This window comes from Festucalex cinctus, chromosome 2 (assembly GCF_051991245.1).
Source record: "Festucalex cinctus isolate MCC-2025b chromosome 2, RoL_Fcin_1.0, whole genome shotgun sequence".
NCBI classification, from domain to species: Eukaryota; Metazoa; Chordata; class Actinopteri; order Syngnathiformes; family Syngnathidae; genus Festucalex; species Festucalex cinctus.
In genome coordinates, this window is record NC_135412.1 from 22,696,896 (window position 1) to 22,711,247 (window position 14,352).

The window sequence follows — 14,352 nt, forward strand, 5'->3', positions numbered from 1 at the left end:
AACCGGTGATCACTGGCGAGGGTGCAAACGTACATCCTTGATGACCACGACGGGCCGACGCGGAGCCTGCATCACTGCTGATGCAGGATCAATGCAAAAGCAAACCCACTCGATGAAACTGGAAATTCGATCCATAAATGGAACTGAAAATCAGCTGTGAACAGAACCTTGGCGGAGTTGCAAGTCGATATGTACAGACTTATCAATTTCGGGGCACCAGGCGGGGTACCCACAGCTGGCGTTGAGCGTAAGGTGAGGTCAACTCACAGATGGGAAACAATTCAAGAAACAACTCATCAAAAACTCACATTCTCACCTTTGGCCAATTCAGAATCTTTAATGAAACTAACATGTATCCTTTTGGAATGTGAGAAGAAAGGAAACCCACACCATCACAGGTCAAAGGTCGGAGCCCACATTCCTGAACCACTGGTCCACCATGCTGCCATTTTTGAGCGCATTAAAACCACCCCCGTCTTTCTCAGCATCTCTTGTTTTTTCCCAGCATGCTTGCAGGTTCCATGGAGACAGGATGGGGCCAAAGGTCATCTGACAAAACCCTTTGATCTGTCTTTGCATTACTGTGTACACACACGCTTAATCTAAACCTACAAGCTGAGTGGTCAAATAAATAGAGCTCTGGCATCATCTAGTGGACAGACTGTGAAACACACGCTGACTTGTTCCCCTCCTCCGCCATGAGCAAGTGGATTGCTACCACGTGGAGTCACTGGTCAGAAATAAACGACACTTGGTTGTTGAGATCAAGTGGGATTCTCTGTTCTCTGACAGTGAAAAGCTCAAGCAGCTTTTGATTCTCGGTAGTGATCGCCATGCCAACAGCTGCTGGGATGAGTGCATGGGAGGAGAATGTCAGTGACTTTCACAAGACATTGCTGTCCAGTGAACAAATAATTTGCGCTCGATGTTCATTAGTGGAGTGGCCGCTTTTTGACACAAAGAGATGATCACAAAATGATCAGCACCGAGTCATTATTTAAAAGTATCAAAGAGGATTAAAAAAAATAATAATTTTTTTTTAAAATGTCCAAATACATTTAAAAATAAAATAAAATCGCTTTATCAACCTGGCCATTGTACTTACAGTCGGACAGCATCTCTTTTTTTATTTTAATGTATTTGAGGTTTTTTATGCAAATTATTTTGATGTAAATATTGACTTTAATGGGGAAATTCGACTTTAGTCGAAATTTGGGTTACTTCGCTAGCGTAGGAACGGAACTCCAACGTAACTCGAGGACTCCCTGTATTTGGAAAGAACTTAGCGTCGATGTTACCAGCATCCTCTTCATGCCCGGAGAAACTAAAAAGCTGCCAACCTCGGCGGATGTTAGCTCTTCAAAATAGGGCACCATTTGTCAAAATGTTTAGGATTGGTGATTAAAAAAAAGTTTAATTGGAAAGCCTCAAGATAAACTTGCCTTGATTCCTAAATACAGAGATAATATGCGTGGATGATGGGAACAAAATGGTTGACTTACACCATCAGGTGTATTGAATGAAGTGTCTACTGAGTGTACTCATGCCCAGTAAGGTCTAATTTTAATAGATTTTGTTCATGCACCAACAAGACTCCAACGCACCGGCAGCTGTGGTGTCCCACCTCTTCCTGTGAGCTTGAAGTCAGGGTACGAGTTTTTATCTGGGCCTCCTCGCTATCTTTAGTGGTTGCGGAAGGCCTAACATAATCTGTCATGGAAGCGGATGCTATTTTTAGTGCTATTAGGAGTGGGGGATTGCAGCCCAGTGGGAGCAGCTGCGCAAGTCCTGACACCAACAGTGCCCTTCCTCCAAAATGAACCTCCCTCTCCCAGGATGACGGACAATGTCGGTGTCTGACGCATACGCTCGTCATGTTACTTGACAGGGCACAGGGACACAAGAAGGACAAGTGACCACGGAATTACTACCCCGATTAAGAGCAGAAAACAAAAACAAAAAAAATCTCATTGTAAGGGAATCAGTCATTAAAAGAAGAGCAATAAGGTCAGCAGGAATGAAAATGTCACCAGCGTGAGAAGTGGGTACCACCAGGCTTGAAAGCAAACGTCTCAAAAAAGGTAAGCTTGATCTTTAATATTATTAGTTACAAATTGCCTAGCATGTGTGCACACTTACCATTCTGAACTTGAAGCAGGACAGTATCTCCGTCTGCTCACTAGTGGCTTTTTTTAGACACACTACGAGTTTCAGCGCAAAAGTCAAACTGGAACACTTCTTAAAAGTATCAACAAACAAGGAGCCCTACAAAAACGTGTTTAATTTGTGTTTATTTGCCTCTTAGATCCACTTTCCTCATTCAACAACAAAAAACGACATCATGGACATTTTTGGGGGCGCCCCTCGCGTTCTGGGCTACCCGCGACCGGTGGTGGTACAATGTGGGGCTGACGCCACTCTCAAGTGCCAAATCGGCGGAGACCCTCGTCCCGACGTGATCTGGGAGCGCAAAAACAGCCAGATTGTCACCGAAGGAAAGTACAAGCTCTCAGAGGAGGGAAAGTTCTACCTGTTGAGCATCAGTGGGGTAAGCGAGATGGACGCTGGCCAATACATCTGCAAAGCCAAGAACAATGTTGGGGAAACATATGCTGCAGCCTCCCTCAAAGTGGAGGCAAACAACCAGCAAGCGGAAGTTCATGGTGCCAAGGAGCAGATGACAGAAAATGGGCATCTAAACGGAAGCAGTACATTGCCCAACGGAGACCACTGGCAAGACGATGGGGACCAAAGTGACGAGAACGGAGCTCACAAGTTTGACCGGGAGCTTGATTTCACATCCGATGACAAACCCGGGTTCCTTATCAAGCCCCTGTCGTTGCGAGTGCACAGAGGAGAGGACGCCGCCTTCTCATGCAAAGTCTGGGGCGTGCCTTTGCCGGAGGTGGTATGGGAAAAAGATGGCAAGAAACTCAACGACATCTTTGAGAGCGCTCACTTCTGCATAAGCGTTCAAGACGGAGGATGGTTCCAGCTTAAGATTTATAGAACACGCATGCCTGACAAGGGTGTCTACACCTGCAAGGCCATGAACCGCAATGGCGAGGCCCTGGCTGGTGCTGTCCTTCTTGTTGAACCTGTGCCAGAGAGAGAAGATAGCAGAAAGTCCAGCCAGTGGTCTCCAAAACACAGTGGGGCAAAACTTAGTTTGTCAAGACTCAGGGAGGATCCACCGGTCAGCACCTCTAAGGTCAAGAAGTATGTCGTGGCAGAGGGGAAACACGCAAAGTTCCGCTGCTTCGTCACAGGGAAGCCAAAGCCAGAGATCATCTGGAAGAAGGACGGTATGCCCCTCGAACCGGGGAGGCGCCACCTGATATACGAAGACAGGGAAGGTTATTACACACTGAAGGTTCTGTATTGTAAAGTTCAGGACACGGGACTGTATGCGTGTGTGGCATCCAATGCTCTTGGAAACACTCTCAGTGCAGTTCATCTCTCAGTCAAAGGTAAGATGCAACTGATGGAACACAACGCAGCGTGCACATTATTAGTTGCACCGCTGAAGTTCTTCTTCCTTTTACTTCAGTGTTGTGATTTTCTAGATGTTCATTTTTTATGTACCGCTTATCATGTTCGGGGTCACAAGAAATCTACAGCCTATACCAGCTGATATTGAGTGATAGGTGGGATACACCCTTACATGTGCCTCATTGTGCGTTCATGGGTTTTCTCCAGATACTCCGATTTCCTTTAGGTTAACTCTTTGACCGCCAAAGATGTTTCATAACGATGAGTAAAATCACGATGGATGCCGCCATAAATGTTAAATGACGTCAACTAAGTTTTTTTTTTTTATCAGTGGGAAGTGCAACATCTAAGTGCAGCGCTGTCTGGTCAATGGGTTGTGGAATCAAAAACAACCAGTAACGATGGCAGATAGCAGCATTGTATCTCTTTTCAATGGGCTGCTTGGTGGGTACATAGTAGTCCTGATCATAATGGTATTTTTATATTCATATTTGCGTCTTCTGGATAATTTTATCACTATTAAAATCAGAACCTGTTAAATTTGCCACAAATCGTATTTAAAGTTTAGAATCCACCCATTGTGTTGACTCCTAACTCATTCAATGCCAGCTCAGTTGAAATGAATCGTTTGACGTCTATAGCCGTCAATGGCAGTCAATGAGTTAATAGACAACAAGGTATAAATGTGAGTGTGATTGACTGGCAACCATGTGCACGGTGTACCCCACATCTCCCCTATAGTCATCTAAGCTGAGGTAAAGCGAGTAATAGAACTACCTGAGGACAGAAAAAAAGTAGCTAGATATATAACTGGCTTTAGAGTATTTCGCAAATGTGACTTTTAAAGAATAAAAACATTTACGGCCCTCTCTTTGCTCTGGAGGAACACATGTGCGATTTAAGCATCCTTTGAAAGATGTGGAGGCAAGAGAGAGGAATGTCGCTGTTCTGGAATGCGACGTTCCCGATGAGTCACTCCCGGCCGCGTGGTACCGTGAGGATCAAAGGCTGATGGCCAGCAGCAAATATGGGATTGAGCAGCAAGGCACAAGGCGAAAACTCACCATCCAAGATGTGGAAATGGACGATGATGGAGTATATCTTTGCGAGACGCCAGATGGGGCAAAGAGCATAGCAGAGCTGTCAGTTAAAGGTATTCTCCACCAGGTCACCGTTTATCTTTGTGAGCCGTGTTGCTATGAAGGCGAGCACCCGTATAAATATTCACAATAAGTCTTACTCTCTCAGGTAAAATCCAACGTAAACTTCCACGCAAGGTGGAGGTGCTGGAGGGTGAGAATGCTGCATTCTGTGTGGAAGTGGAGGACGAAGACATGGAGATTCATTGGTTCAAAAATGGCCTCAAGCTGCATGAGACACACCAGACAATCCTCAAGTCGTTTGGGAAAACACACGTTCTGGTCTTTGTCAACGTGGCCCACCAAGACTCGGGGCTGGTGACTTTTGTCACAGGAAGATCTAAGACCTCGTCACGTCTTAAAGTTAGAGGTACGCTGTCATAACATGTTTCTTTTAGATCATCTTTGTGACAAAAATGTAAGAGACTTTTTGTTCTTTTCTTTTCTGGTACAATCACAAATGTTCTTCTTGAAGCCGCAAGACACTGTCCACCAATTTGTCCGCTTGGAGTGAAAATGGATATGGATGGCCCGAATGGCACCCTGCTATCGTGGGTTCCCGCGCCATACAACCAGACCACCCGCTCCATATTTGTGGTGGAGAGACAGGAAGTGGGTTCGCAAGAGTGGCAGAAATGCTTTACCTCCGAGGACGCCACCTCAACAGAGATCTGCAGTGACAGCGTACCGCACGAGGGAGACTACCGCTTCAGAGTCTGCTGCATCAACAAGTACGGCCGCAGTGGCCATGTAGAGTTTCCAAAAGTTGTCCATATGGGTACGTTATATTGTAAACATTAGGGAAATGATATGTGAAATCCGGATCCCAATAGTAAGGTTTCTTGCTTTATTTAGTTCCAGGAACAAAGATTTGCAGTCACCTTCAGGACCTGGAGGTCACAGAGGGAGAAGATGCTGTCTTTTCCATCGTGTTGTCGGCCTCTGGAGTTGGTACCTGGTTTTTGAACAGTGCTCAACTACGAGATGGTGGCCGATACTCAATAAAACAATCCAAAACACAGCATACATTGGAAATCCATGAAACTCTCCCTGAAGAGGACGAGGCGGAGATCACATTTATCGCCAACGGGGTGCGAAACTCAGCAGTTCTCAAGGTTAAACGTAAGTGAAGCAGTCTCTTGTTTTTTTGTTGTCAAACTGAACCTGAGATGACATCATGAATGACAGTCCTCCAAATGGTTCATAATGTTGAGTATGTAGCCTACTTGTGTCTTTGCAGCCGCAGTCATCAAATTCAGCCCTTTGCTGGAATCTGACAGTACCAAGAAGGTGGAGACGGGCGACACCATTGTGCTCTACTGTGAAGTTTCCCACCCTTCAGCTAAAGTATGTTGGTACAAAGACGGTGAAGAGCTGCAGGTGAGCGATATCCTGAACATCCAATCGGATGGGAACATGAGGAGAATTGTGATCCAGTCAGCTGAGAAACATCACGCTGGAGTTTATACATGTCAGACATCGGGGGATGTCGTCACATTCGTGGTTGAAGTTGCAGGTAAAGTGCCTGATCAAATGCTATACTTTTATGGCCACCATTTCTGCTGTGATTTTTCTCTTGTTTTCCGTTTCTGTTCCCTATAAAAGCACATCTTGTCCAGCAGAATTTCCCAAAAATCTAATTACAAACTTCAACTCTCTCCTGTTAAACACCAAATCTGTTCTGGCACTATAAGATTCACTTCTCATAAAAAGTTACGCGATTTCAGCAAAAAACTAAAATGAGCTTCAATCTTTACATGTGAACTTACTTCAGCCTGAATTTCTTAATTTAATTTCTAGGTGTTCAGTTTTTCAATATTTTTGTGCAACTTGCCGGTCTCTAACAACAAGCTGAATGGCAAAATTCACAACAGATATATGATGTGATATGAGACCAATCCATTTTCCAATTCACTTCCAATTGGAATGTCGTCTTCACCATGCTGTTCACATGACAACAGTTAACAGTTTGATGTCATTGTGAGGCTTCAAACAGGACCTTAAGCTCCGGCCATTACCTATAACAACCTTGGAGAAACAGTTGCTAGAGAATCAGTAAAACTAATCACCGCCATTTGTCAGGTCCCCCAGTGGAGTTCATTCCAACCCCTGAGGAAGATCTTCATAAGAGCAGCATGGAGCTCGACCCTGTGGTGCTGCTCTGCCATGTGTCCAGAGAGGATGCTCAAGTTATGTGGTGAATCCAAGCAAGAGGAATTGATATGGCCTTTATTGCTACGTTGCTCAATCAAGCTGGTTGTTTCTGAGTTTATTCATGTCTGTAATTCTGTATTTTGTATGGTTTGATCCAGGTTTAAGGATGGTTGTGAAATTGAATCCAATGACAACATCACTCTGCAGGCAGAGGGAACCCTGAGGAGGCTGATTATCCGCTCTGCTGAAATCTCTGATGCGGGCAACTACACTTGCCAAGTGGATAACAACAGGATGGAGTTCATCGTCAACATTAGAGGTGTGTCGCAGGACGTCAAGTACGGCGACAGCTAAATAAAGATTTTTTTTTTGCAAAACAATTCCCATAATTCCTCCGCAGAACCCCCGGTGATGATTGTGGACCCTAAAGATGATGTCATGATGGAAGGTTTCATTTCGGAGGACATTCACATGCAGTGCGAGTTGTCTCGCTCAGCTGGGAAGGTTCGATGGTTCAAGAATGGTGAAGAAGTGGAGGAGGGTGGCAATATTCAGCTGACTAAAGAGGGACCCTACAGACGGTTGACCATTCTCCACAGCACGGTGGAGGATGGAGGGGAGTATATCTGCGAGACAAATGGAGACTCTGTATTCTTTCAACTGAATGTCACAGGTAAAACTGGAATTTGACTGAATACATTTTGTATGTTTCAGATTATTTAGTCGTATTTCTTTTGTGCACCAGAGCCTCCCGTCCGAATTATTTGCCCCACTGAATCTGAGCTGAAACTCACCCACTTGGCTTCCACCAAGCTCCAACTCAGCTGTGAGATCTCACATTCTAACGCCCATGTCAAGTGGTACAAAGACAGTCTGGAGGTGGAAGAGGGTCCAAATCTCATCCTGGAAGTGGATGGGGTAAAACGTCGGCTGGTTATCCCTGTGGCCTCTGTGAAGGATGTAGGAGAGTTTGTATGTGACACTCAACATGACTCTGTTGCCTTCATGGTGACTATTACAGGTAAGAGTGAAGGTAAATTTTTAACATTAAGACGCTCATGTCCGTTATTAAAGCATTTTCAATGATTTAGAGCCACCGGTGGTGCTTTACTGTCCTGAAAACACACCGAGAAAGTTGGAGAGTTTTGCAGGGAAGTCAATCCTACTGGAGGTCAAGGCATCTCGCCTCAATGCAGAAGTGAGGTGGTTGTTAAATGGACAAGAAATAGAGCGGAGTAATTTTGTGACCATTACAGAGAATGGATTACTCCGTCGTCTTGAAATCCACTCTCCTTCCCCAGCGGACTCTGGCACGTATAGCTGCGATGCTGTAGATGACAAACTTGACTTCCAGGTTAAAATTTTAGGTAAGTCAGTCACCAGCTATGCAGAACTTGTGGGGGGTTTTTCAATTGTGTAACTTATTGATTGTTTTATGTGTAATTCTGCAACCTCAGTGCCCCCAGTGAATATTTTAAGGAAGTCTGAGCTGGACACGAACCTCAAGGTACTACGTTCTGACGACATTGTGCTCGAATGTGAACTCTCCCGAGGCGATGCCAAAACCAAATGGTACAAAGATGGCTGCCGTATCGAGTGTGACGACAGACTCTGTGAGGAGGAGGAAGGCGCGTTTCGCTCACTTGTCATTCTCAACGCTGAGCTTAGAGATTCTGGAGAATACTTTCTGGATGCTGAAGATGATAACATCAGCTTCCAGGTTACAGTGCAAGGTAGCATTTACTGTACCGAAGCAAATCAATGCATCTTACTTGGAAACACAAACTTGCAACATCTTCTCTGCCTCAGAGCCTCCAGTGGCCATCGTGGGCAACTCTAAAGATGCCGACTTCCAGGAGACGGCAGCGGGTGATGACCTAATCCTGGCTTGTGAGCTGTCCCGTGCAAATGCTCCTGTCCAGTGGTACTGCAACGACAAGCTGCTTGTCAATGACTCCCGAACTACTATTGAATGCTACGGGACTCTCAGGAAAATCATCATTTCAAATGTTCAACCTTCGGATTCTGGAAAGTACATCTGTGATGCAGTAGACGACAAAATGATGAGTGTGGTTCGGATTCAAGGTACAGCCATCCCCTCAAGTACTTTGACCATTCAGGACATACATTAGAGCAGACAAACTGACCATGTACTTTTTTTTCTGGTATTAAGAGCCTCCGGTGACATTCCTGAATAAGGAAGATGACATTATTGTGACTGGTTACGAGGCAGAAAGTGTGACCTTGACAAGCTTTGTTTCCAAGGAAAGTGCTGTGGTGCGCTGGCTCAAAGACTGGACACCCGTTGAAGGTGAGCGCTTCCAGGCACTCATGGAAGGCCACAGGCGTAACCTCACCATCGCACCTTTAAGGCGCTCAGACGCCGGCGAGTATACCTGTGATGTCAATACTGACCAAATTCACTTCAGCCTGCTGGTAAAAGGTACAAAACAGTTTTCTTTTGACAGCTGATACTTCAAGTAGAACGTCATCATAAAAATAAATCATTTTGATCAATGCAGGTATGAGAATAAAGTTTGTAAGGCCAATGCAAGACACTGTGGCCCATGCCGACGGAATGGTGACCCTGCGCTGTGAAGTATGCAAGGCCAAAGCAGATGTGCAGTGGTTGAAGAACGGCGTGGAAGTGGTTCCCAACAGGAGGTTTTCCATTCGAGCAGATGGAGTCGAGCGATGTTTGACCATCCATCGTTTGACAAGAGAAGATGCTGGAGAGTACGCCTGCGAGTCCAAAGACGACCGCACAGTGGCCACACTCACAGTAAAGAGTACGTATGCTGATATATTTCTATTGCACACATTTGGTAATGGTTCACACACGTCGTTCTGTCACTTCAGTGCCTCGGGTTGTTGAGTTCCTCACTGAACTTCAGAACACCACTGTGCTGGAAGGGGAGGACGCTACCTTTAAGTGTGTGGTTTCGCCCGAGGATGTGCAGTTGGTTTGGTTCATGGACAATGAGGTGATCAATCTCAGTGACCGGGTCCAGGTCACACAGAATGGTCTCTGCCACACCTTAGTGATGAGGAAGTGCCAGATGTTGGATTGTTCCAAAATCACAGCTGAAGCTGAAGGTAAAACAAGCAAAGCAAGCCTCAGAGTCCAAGGTATGAGTATTACAAGCAATACGTGGGTGAATGTCCCCTAGAATATCAAAATTGTGTTGCATGAGCTTGGTGTCCCCTGCTTCCTTCATATTCAGAAGCTCAAGTTATGTTTACAAAGAAAATGGAGGCTGTCATGGCAGACGAGTTTGGTGATGCCACCCTGGAGACGGAGATCAGCCATGAGACGGGCGAGGTGCAGTGGATGCGACAGGGGGTGGTCATCCAGGCAGGGTCTCGATATTCACTCAACCAGAATGGATGTAAACGCAGTCTGACCATTCACAATCTAAGTCTGTCGGACCGCGGAACCTACCGTTGTGAGACTCTGCACGACAGGACACAGGTCAAGCTGAATGTTGAGCGTAAGTGGTCAAGCGATATACTACCGGGGTCCAAGAGCATTTGAAAACTTTCTTTTCTTCTAATTCTACCTTCCCAGCCCGCAAAATCTCCATTCGTAAAGGCCTGACTGACCAGGAAATCTTCGAACGTGAGACGGCATCGTTTGAGGTGGAGTTGTCCCACACTGATGTGGAGGGCAATTGGCAGAAGGATGGTATTCGGCTGAAGCCCAACAACCAGTTTAGGGTGAGCACCAATGGGCGAGTCCATGGCCTCACTCTTTCCAATCTCACTCTGGAGGACACGGGCACCATTGCCTTCTCAGCCGAAGGGGTGCGCACAACTGCCAGGCTCACAGTCAAAGGTAACAAGCAGGTTAAACCCCCACCGCTTCCAGCACAAGTATTTACAACTGAGTACAACATTAACAGAGACTCCAGCCACCACCCTAAAAGCACTGGTTGATGTCCGTGTGGAAGAAGAATTTCCTGCCACTCTGGAGTGTGAATTCTCTCGACAAAACATTGAAGTCAAATGGTTCAAGGTGAAATCTTTGGCATTCTGAATGCAGAATTAAACTTTAAATGGACAAAACGTAACAAACACCTTTGTCCATCTTCAACAACAAATCAGAGTGGGATTGAGCTGAAGCCAGGCAAGAACTGTCGCATTTATTCCATGGGGCGAAAGAAGTTCTGTCAGGTCCTGCAGTGCTCTCTGGCGGACTCTGGCATCTACACCTGCAATGTTGGGGAAATCAGCACTTCCTGTTCTTTGGAGGTTTATGGTGAATGTGAAAACAAAAATTGCAAGCGGATAATGTTTATGACCTTTTTCTCTGATCCAACCTGTTTGCTGAACTCCTAGAGCATGAGCTGACAATTCTGCAGGATCTAGAGGACCTTTACATCCAGGAAGATCAGAACGCAGTCTTCATGTGTGAGGTTTCCCTCCACGATGTGAGCGGAGAGTGGTATAAGGATGGCCACAAGATCCGTCCCACCAGCACCATCAAGACTCGCACAGAAGGTCGTTTGAAACACATTGACTATTTAATGCAGTTCAAACTATAAACCAGGTGACAGTGTGAGAGGTGGCATACGCCAAAGACTGATCGCTTGTCTACCACAGGACTGGAATAAAATGTGCTGTTCAGGGTTGCCTATCCCGGCTGACCACACTTGAATTTACCTTACCGTAAACCACGCGCACATGACCTAGAAAACCAACCAAGACGCAAGATGTCATGTCTGCGACGGCACCTGTGTTTTCCTGCGGACAAACAAAAGCAATCCCGCTCCCGGTAGTGCATTGCATGGTTGTTCAAAGCCAAGAAAAAAATCAATACAATTGTTCAACGCTGTAGTCTTAGACTTGTGTAAGAGTGATAGCCGTTATCCCGATCGACTGACCGGCGTCCTGCTGTCGTTACGGCTTGTGTAAGGGAGATACGAGAGAGACACTGTCCGGTTTATTCTCTTCCCTAAACTCTCAAACAACTACAAAAAATGTCTGCGTTGGATCAAACTTTGTGGAAGAGCACACATACGACCAGTCGAATCCCTCCAAAATAACCAGAAAGTACTAAGTCTGCACTAAGGTAATTTTCTGAGTTGTTGTTTTTAGCCAAAGGCTAACAATAATTCCGGGTAGCTAGCCATCCACACATTTATTGACTTACTATTTACTATAAATGCCAACAGAACATTGAAACTACGAGGTAATATAAATTCATTCTTACGCGGCTTGATGGGAACAATGTCCAAAAACTTCGGTTTTTCTGACAATCGGTCGAAGTGAGTGAGGCGACTGTCTTTTCCTGACTTCTGTTAGCTGCACGCAGCGATGCGTATTTCCTTTTGTTTTGGGGCAAACTGTAAGGTCAACTGACTTACAGACTGTGAATAGAACTGATCAATGAGTCACAATCCTGCTGTAATTTACAGTTGCTATGTGACTTTGTGAAATTGTGACTGGTGCATTGCGTTAACTTTGCTCTGCAAGATGAATTCCGGCAATATTTGTGAGTTCACAAATTCCGGATAATACGTCTTGTACCGAGCCCATTGATTTCCACCGATATCAATCTGGCTATTGCCAGGTTAGCATTGCGTGGCGTGGGAATGTGTCCCAAGCATATGTCTGATACATCAACCACTTTAACAGCAATTGACGTAAGGCATTGACATTTTGCTAAATTCCTTCTCTTTCAGGGACCAAACACTTCCTGCTGATGTGCAATGTCAAAGCTGAAGATGCTGGAGAAATACGATTTGTGAGCAGAGACGTTGAATCTACGGCTTACCTCGAAGTAGAAGGTACAACTCCTGGGTAGTCAATACTCTGTGATTTCGGCAATCATAATATGCATACGTTTCATCTGGCTTCAGAACTCCCAGCGTCCATTGTGAAACCATTGCGGGACAGAACAGCATTGGAGAAACATCGTGTCATCCTGGAGTGCACCGTGTCCTCCCCTCGCTGTCGTGCCACTTGGTACCGGGGTGAGCAAAGGCTCGTCCCATCCGACCGACTGGATCTCCTGGTCGATGGCTGCTGCCATAAACTCGTCATCCACGAGGTGGAAGTTGAGGATGAGGGCACATACAGTATTGAGATTGGGCAGCATATCTCCCAAGCTAAACTTATGGTAGAAGGTAAGAACGGTTAACAGTTTAATTCCATTCATTTAACCTCATTTTTTTTATTTTTTTTGGTTCGTAATAAAACAATATATTCTTACCGCACAGCCCAGGAGCTTATGATGGTGCAAGAGTTAGACGATGTGGAAGTAACGGAGAATGAATCAGCGGTTTTCCAGTGCAAGGTCTCTGTGGCTCTCAGCAGACCTCCAGTTTGGACGCTGAACGGCGAGAATGTTCATTCCGGCCCCTCAGTCCGCCTGGAGAACCACGGCACTGTGCACAAACTTACACTGAAGCACACCAGCGTAGACATGAGCGGCGTGGTCAAGTTCAATGTTGGTAAAGCCAAGAGCAGCGCAAATCTCACTGTGAGAGAATGCAAATGATCTGAAACTGCAAGTCGATCTGCCTCGAATCCTCAAATTTCTAGTTGACACTATTAAACAGAGGTGGAAGGAGGTGCAATTCATAAATAGGTTTCAAGTCTTAACCACCAATTCAAGTTTCAAGCAAGTCCCAAGTTACTGATGGTGGGGAAGTCCGAGGGAGGGATCAAGTTGGGTCACCACAAATTTTCAAGCAAGCTGGTCAAGTCATTTCTTTGGTTAAGCTAGTGATACAATCTTGTTTTGGCCGAACACATTCACACATTAGCCTCTTTGCACTCAAGTATCTACAACACTAACACATCTACAATGCCAATTCAGTCGCTGTTGTCTACAGTATTTGTTTGTCTTATCAAGTTACCAATTAAAACCATACCTAACAAGAAGCTATTTACAGCTAGCGAGCAGTTATTGTTTGACCAGCCACTGATCTATCTATCTATGTATGTATATCTATCTCTCTTGATAGCCTATAGGCCAAGACTTTTGAAGCCACGAGGCCGCCATATTGCTCCTCCCAAGAAACGTTTCTCGGCATACGATCCTATACATTTACAGTATCCAAATTGGAGAATATTTGAGACCGTACTTAGTAGAAACGGCATGATTTATGCTGTTTTAAATGTGTTAAACATAAACAAGAGGACTTTAGACATTTTACAACCTGCATTAAATACATGTATAAAATGCTTAATGATGTTTACGGGAGGAAACGTATATTTTTTGCTAATTATAACTGTAATTCAACAAAAGATGCCTCAGAAAAATTTAACATTGGTGTCTATGGAACTCAGCAATAAAAGATAAAGGGGTTCTTCAAAGCTGCACATACGCTCTTACTTTTTTTTTTTTTAATTGTTAAAAAATAGTGACCAGTGACCCGACCCCCCCCCCCCCCCCCCCCCCCAAAAAAAAAAAAAAAAAACTAACTGCCTACGAGCTGTATACATCTCATCTCATGTGTACGTATACCATATAGTTTATACAGTACACTGCTTGCGAGGTGGGAGTAACAAGATGGCCGTCCTGTGACTTCATCGGCTTGCACGGGTGTGTGACCAGCAA

General features: G+C 45.2%; 1 protein-coding gene across 1 annotated transcript; it reads left to right on the forward strand.

Annotated features, from left to right (window-relative positions):
- The first annotated feature begins 1,704 nt into the window (after positions 1 to 1,704).
- On the forward strand, positions 1,705 to 14,084 carry obsl1a (obscurin like cytoskeletal adaptor 1a). The gene is made up of 24 exons (XM_077513771.1): positions 1,705 to 3,470; positions 4,376 to 4,645; positions 4,741 to 5,001; positions 5,107 to 5,409; positions 5,487 to 5,753; positions 5,872 to 6,147; positions 6,714 to 6,828; positions 6,944 to 7,104; positions 7,186 to 7,458; positions 7,531 to 7,806; positions 7,877 to 8,152; positions 8,243 to 8,518; positions 8,595 to 8,870; positions 8,959 to 9,228; positions 9,308 to 9,574; positions 9,645 to 9,914; positions 10,010 to 10,276; positions 10,354 to 10,620; positions 10,688 to 10,800; positions 10,890 to 11,043; positions 11,124 to 11,285; positions 12,470 to 12,574; positions 12,647 to 12,913; positions 13,007 to 14,084. Exons 1-24 carry the CDS (start codon positions 2,342 to 2,344, stop codon positions 13,285 to 13,287), a joined length of 6,582 nt encoding a protein of 2,193 aa, XP_077369897.1. The 5' UTR covers positions 1,705 to 2,341; the 3' UTR covers positions 13,288 to 14,084.
- Positions 14,085 to 14,352: the final 268 nt, after the last annotated feature.

Excerpts from the sequence above, each read along its gene's own strand:
- obsl1a (XM_077513771.1), top strand. The coding sequence starts at position 2,342 with ATGGACATTTTTGGGGGCGCCCCTCGCGTTCTGGGCTACCCGCGACCG. Across the intron at positions 8,519-8,594 it reads CTTCCAGGTTACAGTGCAAG|AGCCTCCAGTGGCCATCGTG; the intron begins GTAGCATTTACT and ends TCTCTGCCTCAG. Across the intron at positions 11,286-12,469 it reads CATCAAGACTCGCACAGAAG|GGACCAAACACTTCCTGCTG; the intron begins GTCGTTTGAAAC and ends CTTCTCTTTCAG.